Consider the following 16180-nt stretch of genomic DNA (forward strand, 5'->3'; position numbering starts at 1 on the left):
ATCGCGGATAGGATATCCCATAAACCCCTGCAAACTTATATAAAATTCGATATTAAGTTTCATTTTAAAATAATTCGAATAATTTATTGTAATAATCAATTTTCGGGAGGGGACCCTTACACTCTAATACTCCAATCTTTTAGGCCTACCAAACTCTAATGTCTTTTCTTGTACAGCTGGTTAATCTTATTTTAGTCCCCAGTTTACATATTTTAATTTTTAATAAACAATTATGGTGTGATCCACACACTCATTTTATACTTTATTAAGTTTCGGCTCCCATTGATTGATTTGATGTTTCTAGTTTAATCATACTGTGCTTTCCTTACCTTGTTATTGTCTCTGTTATTTCGACAAATTAATAAGTTCAAAAATATAAGCTTCTTATCGTCATTTCTTTTATAAAAAATATTACTGTAATTATAATAAATTTATAGCAGACGAATATATGTATATATATCGATCCGGGTCAAATAATAATCATCAACTAATTTGATAAAAATAATATGATATAACAGAATTTTGTAAAAAGTACTTTAAAAAATTAATGTATAATCATGTCAATTTCCATGACCTAACACATTTCCGCAGTTAATTTGTACATATATCTGGTGTTTTAAATTTTTTGATTAATTCTTAATTTTTTTTATCAATTTACTGATCACGCTTCGATTTGACTAAAAATCTCAAATTTGATTAGAAAAAATCTCTAATCACTCCCTTAAAATCAAGATGAATAAGTGGATCGACCGATTTGTTCTAATCTCAACCTATGCAACCATGCATATATCATGTATATTATGTACGTGTACACAGATGGAGAGATCTATGGAAGAGCATTATAAAAGTTATAAATTAAGCAGTCTTATTTGATCCAAGAACATTTCAAAACCGAAGACGCTGATGGGATAATAGAATATTATTAATCTAGATTCCTCTTGTGAAATAAAAATAATAGCGTATGATTATTTGGCCACAGCTGACTTGCCGGGATCTCTCAACTATTTTTCTGAAGTCATTAATCGAATATGTGGGTTTTAAGCATCTTACTTGTCATTTTCTATCTATTTTCACTTGAGATCATTAAGGTTTATGTGTGTTATCCAAAGGTTTATTGCAGTTTGGATTATAATCAAAGATATCAGATATCTTTTTACTTAACAAAAGAGAAAAAACTTTGCGAGCCCATTGATTATTTGACACAGTCATGACAAAATATATAAATAAAATAATAATTGAGTACAGAAGAAATTATGAAGACTGAGATAAATAGTTGGGATAAATTGCATTTAATTCTATCATTAAAAATTTGAATATCAATTCGTATTCTGAATGGAAATGTTAGATAATCTAAAAATTATTCTCAAATATGATATTTGATTAGTACCACTCACATTAATAATAATGAGGTTCCATATGAACACATAAATAATCCAATTAAAATCTGTTTGTACGTTATGTCGTTTGAGAAAAAATCCGGTTAAAAATTCTGAAATATGTAGCATTATTTTTTATGAATATCAACCGAACCTTCAGATATATATTTAGTTAAAATTTTAAAATTTCTGAAATCAACTTTTGCTCCACTATGTTCGACAAATATGAACAGATAAATTAAATTTTCGAAGACCGATATTTAGAACTTTATTTAAACACATTGCTAAATATATGTACACACATGAACATATAGTAAAAATTATACACAGAGGTCAATATCTGTGTGTGGACTAGAAAAATATACATAACGTATGCGTCAGCCATAGGAAAATTCACACATAATAATAAAATAAAAGAGCGATGAAGACATAAAGCTTAAATTAAACACAAGGAAAGCTCCATTCTACTGTACCAGATTGATGCATTTGTATTTGTCCTTGACACCTACTGATACTATTATCCTCTCTTGTATAATCAAATTATTGGCACATAGCTATTCGCCCATTGTTATTACTCTGTTCTTTCTTGTTCTCTTGTCACCGGTTGATTTGGTCTTTTACTTGTTTTACCAAGTCCTCTGATATTTTTTCCTCCTTCCCTCTCATTTGCTTACGTTTAAGACTCTTATAAAATATAGTTTCATAATTTTTTTTTTAAAATTTTTTGTTTTGAATAAAAATTTAAACATCAAACTTTTATACAGAGGAAAAAAAATTTTAAAAATATATTATGGAGGTATACCTTAAATGAGTGTGAAAAAACGTGCCAAAAAGTAAAGTAAAGAAATGAGAGGGACAAAAGGAGTACTAAACAGGAAATACTCTCTTCGTATCTCTCATTTCCTGACGAAAGAATGAGTAGAGACACAGAAGTTAAGAAAGATGAATAAACTGGTTAAAAATAAAAAATATAATAGTTTAAATGATAGAACAGATTGATATTTAATGTATAAAATAAATATAATGAAATAAAGTAGTGGATTTAGGTCATTTTATATTATTACAAAACTTTTTTAGATTTTAAGATACAAAAATATAAAAAGACAATTTACAAAGAAAATTATAAATAAATGACGGGAACGGACGTGCTTTGTTTCAGATTTCCAGATGCATAATTGCACAAAACACAGATTTATTGAAAATGATAGTTATTCGAAATACATTACTTGTTCCGAGAACCATGTACCATATATATTGGATTATCACGAGATTAAAATTCCAAAAAGTCATTTATTCGGATTATTTAAAATTCTTTTCATATAAACAATAAAAATAAATGATCTATATCTGGTAATATATACGACATTTAAATGAGATGAACGAGATAAAATATTTTGTCATCAAATTGCCGCAGAGTTGAGAAAATGCACTATATTCCATCCAAAAGAGGACGACACTGATAAACTGGTGGGCCACATTAGTGGGCTCCGGTTCTTATTAATGTGTTGATGAGATAACAGGGGCACTTCGGAATTTATAATAATGGTAATTATTTTTTTACACCTTAAATAATTTGTTTTTAGATTGGGTTGAAGAAGTCTATCTATTGAGGAGTTGGTGGGCCAATAGAGGCTTTAAACAGCATGGCCCAATGATAATGATGGAATGAGAGATATCATCATCATCTATCAAATCCATCATGGAGTTTTTCTCAATGTAAAGGAAATTTCGTTGATGTTAGTGAGTAATTATACACAGAGTTAAATAAAAATTGCAGAGTATATACAATAAAATAATACAAACCCTCTCCTCAGAGCCAAGTGAGCAACTCTGAGCTAGGAAGATTAGCTTTTGATCTCTAGATTATTTTAGAGATATTTTTCGTGCGAATCGATTCTCGCTCATCTTAAAATTTAATTATTCATTGAAAGGAAAAAAAGGTTAAAAACGGAAATAGAAAATAGAACAAAGCTAGATTATTTCAGAGATAAAATTTCTGTCAGGTTTGAGATTCGATTCTCGTTCATCTTCAAATTTTTGCTTATCTCACGGAAAAAAAGGATTAAAAATCGAAATAAATAAAGTAGAACAAAGTTTCGGGATCAGTTATTAAACATGAGTGGTCCGAATCATAAGCGATGATTCAGGTTTGTTGTACATGGATTGAATAAAATGGTACAAGTGGTTGTGAATAAAATGGTACAAGTGATTATTGAGGATTTCACTCATTTGTGACTTATCTTGTCAATGTAAAAGTAAATCCCACCAATGCATTGTAATTTGGGCCTACGCTTTCTGAAAATTGCATGAAAATGAGCAAGCTTTGAAAGGAACTTGTACTAGTAGTACTAATAGTGATGGCATTTAGGGTAAGTGTGTAAATTGCAATAGAATACAATAATTAAAGAGGGTGATAACGCCGGATATTATGCCTTTTTCTGCATGTTTATGTACATAATCAGTGTTATCATTTTACCTGCTTTTCGTGTTGCATCTCACACACAAACACACACAGTGAAAGTGAAAGTGATGTGCACAATCTGCTGTACATAGAATAATAGAGTAAGTTACAAGAGTACCAACAAAACCAGCCAGTCATGACTACTACGTAAAGGGAAGACTTGGTATGGCTATCAGCCAGCCAGCCAGCAAAAATGAGAAAAAATCTTCCTGTTGCAAGTCATAGTCTGAAGACTGGACTTTCATCACAGGAGATGACTTTTAACAGCTCAGATAGAAAATGAACTGGTTCTTGTCAACTAAGATTTCTTATTTTTCTCCGTCGTACTGACACGGGAAAGTAGGGTCTAGTACGCGGGAAAGTAGGGTCTGGAGTCTGGACGGGTAACGCCGTTACCCGTCCGAAACTCGAAAACGCGACCCCTAGGTGAAAAGGGGGTATTCGAGGTCCTGGGATGACAGAGGATAAGCTCTTAACCACTGAGTTATCCAACCGTGCTCGGCGGGTATTCGAGACTTAATACTCAGGAAAAACAGCGATATGCATTATAGCAAAATACACTATCGACGATATATAGAGCATGTTCAGGTAAGTCCAAGGGAAATACAGTAAATACTTTTAAAATTTGACACTAGCAATTACAATAGCGGAATAAGAGTGCTTCCGTTATTAACTTATTATTACTGTTAATGTTTCTCACACTACTATGTCATAAAATGGAAATACCTAATTCAGTTTACAATGCCAAAAGAGAGAGCAAGAACAAAACTAAATGACTACAAGCATAGATTCCTATAAGATGGTGACAACCACCATGAACAAAGGCCGCAAGTTGGTATTAATAAAACATACAAGTTTCTGTTGAGTTGCAGTGCATTAAAGCAAAGGAAACACCTTCTGAATCAGACAAGGACGAGACTGTGCTAAAGATCAATTTCTCACCTCTTTGCGGAACTTAAGAATCCAAGAATACCAATGAACACTACATTCTCAATAACAGCACAAATATCACATAGGTAATCCTCCCAGGTGAGCCAGCGAGGTTCCGAGCCTATGTTCTCATGGAACATTCATGACTTGAATGGATTGCAACATATCAGAGACTGCAATGACGAGGTCACCTGATTTAATCATTCCCCTGGCCTTGAGCAAAGCAAAAGTCTTGTTGAGGTTGGTTTCCATATCGTCGGTGAAGCTTAGGCGGAAGGGTATTAGACCCCACTGCAAGTTCAGTCGTCTTCGTACAGAAGTTGTGTTTGTAAATGCAAAGATTGGGCAATCAGGGCGGCAACGTGACAAGAGAGATGCCATGTGTCCATTTTTTGTGTAAACAAAGAGTGCATCCACTTCTAAGTTGTTAGCTGCAAGATCAGAGCAAAATTCAACAAGATATGGAAGTATGTAAAGTTCTAAGAATACCTCCAACTACAACCTAAAACAGCAGCAATAGAAGGAATAGTAGAAGGTCGGTAGCAGGCTAAAAGGTACCAGGGAAGATGACATAACTTATTAGAAGGAAATGTAGAATTGAAATTCTATAATGTAACTACCGAGTAATGAAGGAGGACCTTTCTACACTGTTAGCAAGCTTGAATTGAATATAAAGGGATCAATCCCAAACGAAGGAAGATTCAGAAAAACCCGTTAATCCATAATACACTAGCATACCACTAACTAAATGGCCCTGTTATTTGCAATACCATTACAATTGCAATTTGCATTAGATGATTATATTATATTATATAGCACAATCACAAAAGCACAAACTGAACTAAACTATCAAAAGAAGACAAGTGTAATATACAGACCTGGGAGTATATTATATCGCGCCCCTAAAAGTAGCAAGTTTAAGGAAAAACATGTGCTAATGCTACAGGTTTCAACAATAAACTAAACAAAAATCATTCATGCACAACAATATTCACAAATTTCACTTCACCTTAGAATTATAGCTTTAGCAATGAACATAATCATGTTTAAACACACACACGCATATATATATAAAGAGAGATAATACTGAACAATCCACAAAGGCACATGGAAGTTTGTCTTACCCATCTTGGCCGCAGAGTTGCAGATCTCTTCTGAAATACTGTCTGAGTATGAAGATGCTATGTCTGGGAGTTCCATAGCTTCATGCCTTTTCTCTTCCCTCCACCACCTCTCAATTCTCAAACTTACACTTCTCAGAACAGTCAGTGCCTTGTCAGGAAACTGTCCCATGGCTGACTCACCAGAGAGCATTAAAGCATCAGCTCTTTGCCTGACGGCTTCTGAAACATCAGCCACTTCAGCTCTCGTCGGAGTAGGGTATTCAATCATGGATTCAAGTAACTGAGAAGCAACGATAACAGGCTTGTTTAACTGCCTGCACACTTGAACAATCTCTTGCTGAGCCGACGGAACCTGTTCCAATGGGATCTGAGCACCCAAATCTCCCCTTGCTACCATTGCTCCATCTGATGCTAGGATTATCTCCTCTAAGTTCTTCAGGGAGTCGATACTCTCTATCTTTGCAATCACGGAGATATCACTGCATAATCAGAGTTCAATATATAGATCAACTCCGACTCCAAACTAAGTCCAAAAATTGTGGAAAGGTAGTTCCAATTTTCAGGAAAGACATTTTTCTGGAGGATCAATTGTATTGAGTTGAGGACACTACAATACTATCCCGTTAGTTTTCATTCTGTTTTAGTGAAGTTCTTAGTTACACAGCAATGACACAACTGAATTATGATTTATATTATCTATTTCTCAAAATTTACATATTATGTCATAAAACTAAATAATACATGACATTTTGATAACATAGTACATGTGACAAAATAGAAAAAAATGCATCTTAATCTCTCCTAAAAAAGAGTTAAAGCCAAATATATCAATTTACTTCTCTATCAGATTGTCTTGAATCAATCTACTTAAAATACGAACAACTTAAAGACAATATATTTCACAACTTGAAACTTAGTAAATTACTGGTTCCTGGTTAAGAATTTTACATGGAAGATGCACTCTTCAATAAACAACTGTGGCAACATTTATAATCTAAATTAGAAGTTGTATGACTTATTTAGGTGAAAGTTGCAAAACCACATTGTATAAATTGCATACCAGACACATACCTTAAAATGAAATGGCTTTTATGAGATGGTAAAAAATCAAATGCCAAAAGAGATCACGTAAACTGAGATTTGAGAGCAAATCGATTGTGGGTATTAGACTATTAGGTATAGTAAAGATATGCTAATAGAACCTAAATTTTTTGTGTCGTACTGTCTTGAGTTTATATGATACTCTTAACATGTGAAGTAAAAAACACAAGGATAAAACAGCATAACTCACATGAGGAAAGTCAAAAATGCAAGGAAAAAACAGCATGACTTCCATGAGGATATAAATGTACGCCTAATCTATTTTTGCTGATTTCTACTTCCATGAAGACATAAATACCAGGTGGATAAACATTGCAATTAAAAAGTCATATGACAGAATATATATGAATTGGAACTTGAAATTCAGCAGATTCTGGCAGGAACTTTTGGGAAAACAGTTGCTTTAAACGCATACTAGATGACTAGATTGCTATTATGTACGGTGGAAACTGGAAATCAATGAGTTCTACCAGCATACTAGGATTTTGAATATGTGTTTCAACTTGCTATATATTTTATAAGACATACCTGTTCCAAGGATATCATACATGAACTAAATAAGAGTTCCGAAGATTTCACAGATTTTGGATCGACGTAGAAGGGTAGAGAATAAGTCCAATCCAAACGAAACTGATATCAAGGCTGTAATATATGAATAAGATATATAAATGTACCTATCACGTGCTCGTGCTTTTATATAACTCTTTAGATGGTTGATCACTTCAGCCGACTTCACAAATGATACTGCAATAAAATCGACACCCTCCGCGATCCCAAAATCAATGTCCAACCAATCCTGAAAAGTGAGTACAAAAATTAACATGAGTGCAAAAATTAACATCCTGCTCAAGTTAAAATCTTAAGCTAAAGCGACTTAAATTAGGCCACAAACACTATTGATCACCATTACCAATGTCTGCATAGCAATCAAAAGAAAAATATCCTTCATTTTCAAACCTAACTAATACTCCAAATGTCATGACTATAGCATTCAATACAATATGGTGTGGCTCGATAGGGAGGCCTGGACTACAAGAAGGGGAAGACAACAACCAGAGGGATATCAAGTCATAAATTTTTTGATTAAACCATAATAATGTTACAATGTTAAAGACAGATCTAATATAAGAAGGTTTGTTCTTGGCAACACTGAGCCCAAAAAGGGAAGAGCCTTGCACACGAAGAATTGTGCAATTAAAAACCAAGGAAAAATTGTAAGAACTGACAAGCTTTAGGTTATGCATGGAGGTTAGAATCAGTCTGAACATATCAATGCACTTTATGCTTACACTTAAGTCAAGACAGATCACAGAAGTACGCTGTATTCTAACAGTCAAGACAAAAAGTATAGTTCACTGTCTATACGTTATGACATTCACATTATAATCCTCGACTCTCCAAGTGATGTTGCCTGTATGCAAATGCTTGGCTGTCATATAGTGAATCATTATATAAGCCTGTACAAGACAATATCTTTGTATGCATGTAAAGCATTACGTAAGTTAATTATTTGACTGTATTATGCTTGCTTCTGTTCAAGTATAATCTTATGTCTTCCATAACGAGAATGATTCAAGAAAAATTATTCCACATTTTTCCAAGACAGAATCAAAAGTTGCACGAAGACAGAGAGAAGAACCTTGGAGGACACAGTAGGAAGCATGGCGTTGCGCTCTCTTACTAAGCTTCCATCTCTCCAAAAGGTCAGGTTAGCTCTAGGTAGAAGAAGCCCAGGGTCAGTACATTGGCACTTGACATCCGGACCAATCTTCTCAACAACCTCAAACCTCACCATTCCACCATCTACTAGGAGTTCGTCTCCAACTTTCACATCTATTAGCAATAGTTCATTTAAAAATTGATCAGATTTTACATGCCAAATATGTGATAGGACACACAAAGAAGACGTATCATTAAGAGAGTAACTAGCGAACCTTCAGCAAAACCATCGTAGTTCACAGTAATGGTGCGCTCTGGGCGAGGTGCATCAAAAGCTCGAACAGTAAAAGTCCAAAGCTCACCATCCTGCATATAAGAAATAATAATCAAATGCTGTAAACAGAATTTCAGAATCCAGTAACATACATGTTCTATGCTAAACAAATGAGAAATTCATTCAAGATAAAGACTACTATATGGGTCTTTCAGAGGACGGTCAGTAGTTAGAGATCAGGCATTCAGGTTCCCTCAAAGTGAAACAATATTCACTTTGAAAAAATGCAATGGTATATGTAGAAGATTAAGTTTTCTTCTTAGCTCTATAGTGTTTCAAATGTCTTTTTGCATTCTCCAAATCCGCTACTAAATACCCACTAAGACTACTTACACATTACAAGCCAAGAAAGGCTAGAACATCAAAACCTCAGGAGTTTATCATGAATCAGCTTTAAGCCTTCTAAGAGCGAAATCCATCTAGTTTCACATATACCCTTATTATCATTTACCAATAAATGATACATACAGGCTTACCCTTCTCCATACAAGTTGGCCCACGCCGCCCACCACCTTGTTTTAGCTTCTTCTGATATACTCTGACTAGAACACCCTCAAAGAATTAAATGTGCAGAAGCCCTAAAGTTGACTACTTCACAGGATTTTTTTCCAACTGGAATAAGAGTTTAGGAATTGTGATTAAGAGCATTGTTGTGAAAAGCACGATTGCTTAAGCCCAAAGAGAAGGCCGGTTTTGGGCTTCATTTAAAAAAAGCAGATTCCAATAAGCCTAAGCTCAAAAAACCCTAAGCAAAAAGCCCCAAAAAGCAGATTCCAATAAGCCTAAGCTCAAAAAAAGCAAAGCAAAAAGCCCCAAAAAGCAGTAAAAAACAGGCTTTTTCAGAGAAGCAGAAAATTTTTGCTATTGTGGACTGGTACAAACTCAATATATATGTTATAGCTTTGGCCCACTATGACTTTCATAAGAGAAAGAGTGACTTTTTGTTGCTCATATTCATCAAAGTCTCCAAGAAATGATTAGCTCAATAAAAGTTGAATGATTTGGGCTTTGTCAAATATAATAGAGCTTTAAGGCGCCAATATGAGCTTTGTGACACTATTGACCCTATTTTGTTGAGCAACATAGTTGTGGTCGGAAAGCTTGATGGTGATGCAAACTACGAAAATGAGCATGTGTTTGATAAATAATATAATTTGACATGGAAAGACGTAGCCAGTGCTTCCGGAGCCACAGCTCCTTTTGGTAGGGCTCCTTTCGACGTAGTTGATTGTGACCAAAAGGAGCTACGGCTCCGTCATCTTCAAGAGTAGCAAATCCAAGATCATCATCTCGTAGGCTTCTACTTGATGAAGATGAGGATGATTTTCAGAAGGTATGGAGGAAGAGATTGAATTTGTGGAGTAAAACCATTCAAATTCAGGATGATAATGATTTTGAGATATCTTGCGATGAGGATGATGCTTAATAACATAAACTTAACTTAATTACAGTGGTATTTGCATTTCTAATATTGACTTTAAGCTATGTGAACCACTACTTGTTAGATTATGTTAAATTTCTATATCCTCCAAATTTATATTAATTATATATATGTTGCGGGCTTCGCTTTATGCTTTTCGCTTAAGTCCCTAGAGACCCTTTGTTCTTCATTTCACTTGTCGCTTTTAACAACTATGACTAAACGCCCTCTTAGTTTTGCTTTGGAAGTGAGTTAACGACTAATAAACTAATTTTTATTAAGTAGTCATCTCTTCTGTAAATCAATTTCCTAGCAGATTACAAGTTACACAAAAGCAGAAACAGAAAGTATTTGGTATAGTAATTTTAGTCCAACACTTGATACCGAGGGTATTAAGGACTCTCCACTTCTCTGAGATCCTAGCGTATAAAAAGCATTTAATAGGAATCATAAACCACAAAAATATATACTTCCAAGTTGTTGCAAAATATGTAAGAGAATATAACAAGGTGTTTAGGCCACTCTGACCCGAAGTAATCCAAGTAGTGCCTAAGATAAGAGTAGCATCAAGAGAAAGGGGATGATATTAGGTTTGTCAAAAAATTCTAATTTTTTTGAAAAAGTAAGGAGGCAAGGGGAAAGAAATAGCAGACACTTAAAATAAGAATTATTTTAGGAGAAAAGCAGCAGAAATAAGATAGCATCGAAATTTAGTTTCCTTCAAGCAATTGAATGACATCATGGTTTGTAGGAAAATGATGCTAAAAGTCAATAAACTATTGATCAGTCGTGCCTTGATAAAACAACCACCTTCATCTTTACAACTTCAAATTACATAACTACTGTAGAGAGAACACAAATAAAATAAGAAGACCAAAAGTAGACCATAACAAGATATGTTTAACTCTCTCTCTTTCATGTCCTGTCTCTAGAATAACACCCTTCTTTGTTAATTTTAGTGTTTCGTATAAGATCTTTAGTTTCAACAGTTATCTTAAAATCTTAAGAACCTACCTTGTCTTGCTACTAAATGTTTTATCCATTTGTGTGCCAAAAGCTATGTTTGTTTGTGTTTCTTAAAAATTGTTCAATTGACAAATTTTGATAACTTTATAGTTTGCTTTTAGAGGCCTATTAACTAAAAATTAGATATCCCATGCAAAATAATTTAAAGATAATTGAAATTTATTCCATGGACAACTTAATTATCAACTAAAATGTAGAATTAGAACAAATTGGTTAAAAGTCCAATTAACAATCTCATAATTTCAAATATTGCCCAAGAGTATACAGTCAGGTATATAAGTTGTAAAAGTGCGACGTCTCCCTTTTAATCTTGTGGAGAACCAGCATCACACTTCCTATCCTCCCTATCTTAACTCTTGAACGCATTTAGCTTCTAGTTATTCCAACCCAGGAAACAAAAATTAAGTACTAGTTTTCATATGAATCTCAATATGGGTGTGCAGCTAAGCTCAAATGATTTTTCGGCCCCAAAATTTTAAGCTCGAGGGACCTGTTATTCCTGTAAGATATTATTTTGGTAAATTTCATGTCCCCTCACTCATTCTATAGCCCTCTTCTCTACCTAAATTTTGCGCACACCAGTTTTCCAAAGTTATAAATTAGTCATTTAAGACTCGCGGAACTAAGTAGGGAATTTTCATATGAATCTTAAGAAGTCTATCAGTGGTGCAAACCGGCTTTGCCCATAATCATTTCGGTCAACAAAGAATGTTTCTTCTATATAGGCAGCAAGTTCCCTTTCCACCATCCTAACGTCAAGCTAAGTCACCTTTTGATTTTCCTATGATCTAGCATAAACACCCATCGAGAAGAATAATTTCGTAATTTTTCATAGCATAGTAAGAAAAAGGCTACGCACATATGACCATGAAACAAATAATTCTTGACACATTATGACTAAGAAAATTCAATAACCAAATGCCAATACACAAACCTGCTAATTCAAATTTAACAATCACCCAAAGATCACAACTTCAAATCAATTCATAAAACTAACAGCTAAACCTCCATAAGTAAATACCCTTGGGACCGTAAAATTCTATCCATTTATGTTATGGTCATGGAGGCTCAAAATTAATTGTCTCTATCATGTTAGCACCATTAGAAACTATGAATTATCGAGGTTATTCATTTATCCGATATAAACCCATCAAGATTCGACCATTGAGTTATGGAGAATTCTATTTATTTATGTTATGGAGGCTCAAAATTAATTGTCTCCATCATGTTCGCACCATGAAAAACTATGAATTATCGAGGTTATACATTTATCCAATTTTAATTCATCAAGATTCGACCATTGAGTTAAAATAAACAAATACCTCAGCTTTGGCAGACGGAGCACCACCAAGATCACCCATATGAATCTCACTCCCTTCCGTATCCATCATAATCGCAACCGCATACCCTTTATCCTCATTCAACTTCCTGACTCTCTCAATAACCCTCTTATGCCAATCTCTAGTCCCATGACACATATTGATCCTAGCCACATTCATCCCTCCCACAGCCAATGCCTCCAGCTGCTCAAACCCACAAGTAGCTGGCCCAATAGTACACACCAGCTTAGTCCTTCGAGTACTCCGAAACCCATTTTCCTTAAGCTCAGTCTCAGTCACAGAGTCAACTTCAATTGAGGTAGAATCAACTGAGATGACCCCATTGGCAAGAGTGGCTGGAGTGTGATCTGAAGAGAGGGCCTTGATGGGTCTTGCAAGATGGGGTTTTGGGAAAGATAGGCGAGGATTGAAGGTAAAGATTGGGTTTTTAGAAATGGGGTTTTCTTGAAGTGTGGGATTAGAGGAAGAAATGAAGAGGTTGAGTGATTGGGCCATGATGGGGTTGTGTTGAAGGAGAGGATTGAGGGGTTGTAAGTATAGAAATGAAGGAGCTGTGGTGTATGTATAGACGGACAGAAAGAGGGGATGGGATGGGCGGAGTGAGCAAAGCTTGGAGGAGTGAGTTGGAACCTCGAAGTTGTCGTCAGGGAAGATGAGTGGGATGAAGATGAAAACAAAGTTGGTTTTTGTTGAATTTCTTCTTATTTTACCATTTCTTTCTTCTTCTTTTTTTTCTTTTTAACTCGGAGTAAACTTTACTCGGTATTTGACTTACTTTAAAATAAATATTTTAAAACTTTTTTTAACATTTTAATTTGTAAAATAGATTTTTTCGCCACCCAACTTATTATGTATTTGGAAACTTACCACTAAACTATAATTTTTTTTCTTTTTATCACTAATGTTACGGGTCTTTTTTCCCACTAACGTTAGGTTTGGATTTGATTATTAACATTATGTTATATTGTAGCATTATTAAACATAGTGGTAGTCTGTAATATTATGGTGATCTGATATATATCTATAGAGTTAAGTTCTATGAGGTACATAAAAACATTGGAGTATTAGAGTACAAATCATAAATTTTAAGTTTAATCATAAATAATATCTCCGATTATCCAGATTTATATATAATTTATCATTTATATGCAGTATTAAACATAATTATCAATTAATCATTAATATCTTTTAACTTTAACAAGTATTAAGATTGTTGTTCTGCTTATAAGTTATATTACAGAACATAATGTCCTACGATTAATAAAAGTAATTGTTTTATCTATTGATTACAATGTTTATGTTGTAGAAACAGGTTGTCGGATCTTTACAATTATTGTACAACCAAAAAAATTAAGATTCAAATGACTAAATTATATTTTATCAAATCTTGTACTCCAATACTCCAATATTTTTTGTACTCCATGGAACTTGACTCTATATATCTTTATATAATACTCCCTCCGTCCCCCTGAGTAGTATACATTGGGGGACGGGGACGCGACACGGACTTTAATGCTCCTGCAAAGTGTAGTTGTGCAATCTATTTTTAAAATTTTTCTTTTCTGAATTAAAGTTTAGATGTTATATTTTTATACAGAAAAAGAAAATCTCAAAAATAAGTTACGGAACTATATTTTATAAGAGTATTGAAATGCGTGTCGAACAGTTAAAAAGAAACGTATAGAATTAAATGGGACAGAGGGAGTACTCTATATGTTTCCTAGGTAGTTTACTTTGGAGGCGAGAGTTTGAATAAAAATTATATGATCGTGTATTGTCTACACCCTCCGTCCCAGCCAGTAGTTCAATGTTTCAATGTTTTAATAAATTATAGTTCTGCAACTTATTTTTGGAATATTCTTTTTCTGTATAAGAATATAACATTTATATTTTAATACAAAAAAAGAGAAAATTTTAAAAATAAGTTGTAGAACTATATTTTGTAAGAGCCATAAAATGCGTGTCGAGCAGTGAAAAAGAAACATATGCAATTGACTGGGACGGAGGGAGTATATTATATACTGTTTTATAAAAATCAAGATTAGATGTCATCTGCAATTATCTATACTATTGTACAAAAATAAGGACAAATACTGTAACAAAAATTGGCAATAACAATTATAAAATTGCTTAACCTTGATTTGAGGTTTATATGATATCTAAATTGGTTGTTGAACTCCACAAAAATATAATATTACTTGACTCAATTTTAGTTGAGAATTGATTGTAGATGATAAATTGTTTGAAGTCATTGATTTCAGATCGAGGATTTAATAAATTTTTAGAATTTTAATTATAATTTTTCCCGATTTTATCGCTCATTTATGTTATTATTACTCCATCCGTCCATCTTTTAGGAGTCTTAAAATGCGTGTTAATCTCTCGTCCTCCAAGATAAACTACATAGAGCACATATGGAGTACTACATATAAAGAAATAGACACATATTAGATCATGATAATATTGCAGACTACCATTATATTATAATAATGAAAAAAAGAATTAAATAGTGTTAATAATCAAATCAGAACCAAACTTTAGTGACAAAAAAATAATCCAAACATAACATTAGCGACAAAAAGGAAAAAAATTATAGTTTAGTGGTAAGTTTCTAAATACACAGTAAGTTGGGCGGCGAAAAAATCTATTTTCCCTCTAAGTTTCTATGTTTTATTTAGGCAAAAAAGAGTGCTTATTTTGAATATTTTTTAAACTGAAAGTCATAAATGCTAGTTTTTTTTTGGTGATTTGTATTTTATCACGACGTTTTTAAAATTTTAATATGTAATAAACTTTATTTATTAATAAAGTTTTTTCTAATTTTAAAAATTTGATTATTTTTAGTTTAAAATTTTAAATTAACAAACACTCAATTAATTTATAAATAAAATTGTCCAATACTTTTGATAACTTATAAATCAAGAACTTTAATTCATATTATAATTAGGGGCCGTTTGGTTAGCCGTATCCAGGAAAGGGAAAGGTAAGGTAATCAGCCTATTTGATTCCCTTTATACGTGTTTGTTGTATAAAAATCATCATTCCCTTTCCCCCTTTTTAGTAGTGGGTTTACCCAATATTGCTCATAACTCATTTCCCACCTCTTATTTGGATTCCCTTTCCTCACTTTTTTTTTTCTATTTTGAGTTGTAATTCATATTTTAAAAAATTAAAATAAAATATTATCATATAAAGTATTTTTAAGAATTAAAAGCAATTTTTAATTTAGTTTTTTCAATTAAATATAACTGTGACATAATTCACATGTTAATTTATTTAAAAAAATAATAGTATGGTTAAATAAATTAGATTAATTTATTAGATTGTAAATAAATTATCTTGTTATAGATATGAATACATTTAACTTTTTTGAAATTATATAATATTAAAAAAATTGAATATAAAATTA

At 33.0% G+C, this 16180-nt stretch overlaps 1 protein-coding gene across 1 annotated transcript; it reads right to left on the minus strand.

Moving 5' to 3' along the window:
* Nucleotides 1–4475: 4475 nt before the first annotated feature.
* LOC108199562 (pyruvate kinase isozyme A, chloroplastic) lies at nucleotides 4476–13489 on the minus strand. The gene is made up of 6 exons (XM_064082738.1): nucleotides 12754–13489; nucleotides 8927–9017; nucleotides 8632–8825; nucleotides 7667–7788; nucleotides 5892–6370; nucleotides 4476–5198 (listed from the first exon to the last, which is right to left on the minus strand). Exons 1-6 carry the CDS (start codon nucleotides 13264–13266, stop codon nucleotides 4897–4899), a joined length of 1701 nt encoding a protein of 566 aa, XP_063938808.1. The 5' UTR covers nucleotides 13267–13489; the 3' UTR covers nucleotides 4476–4896.
* Between the last annotated feature and the right edge of the window lie 2691 nt (nucleotides 13490–16180).

Source organism: Daucus carota, chromosome 8 (genome assembly GCF_001625215.2).
Source record: "Daucus carota subsp. sativus chromosome 8, DH1 v3.0, whole genome shotgun sequence".
In the NCBI taxonomy this organism is placed as follows: domain Eukaryota; kingdom Viridiplantae; phylum Streptophyta; class Magnoliopsida; order Apiales; family Apiaceae; genus Daucus; species Daucus carota.

Bases quoted from the DNA above. Each gene is read 5' to 3' on its own strand.
- LOC108199562 (XM_064082738.1), bottom strand. From the start codon at position 13,266: ATGGCCCAATCACTCAACCTCTTCATTTCTTCCTCTAATCCCACACTT. The intron at 9,018-12,753 runs GTATTTGTTTAT...TCTTATATGCAG, and splicing joins CTCCGTCTGCCAAAGCTGAG to GATGGTGAGCTTTGGACTTT. The intron at 6,371-7,666 runs GTACATTTATAT...CTGATTATGCAG, and splicing joins AAAGCACGAGCACGTGATAG to TGATATCTCCGTGATTGCAA.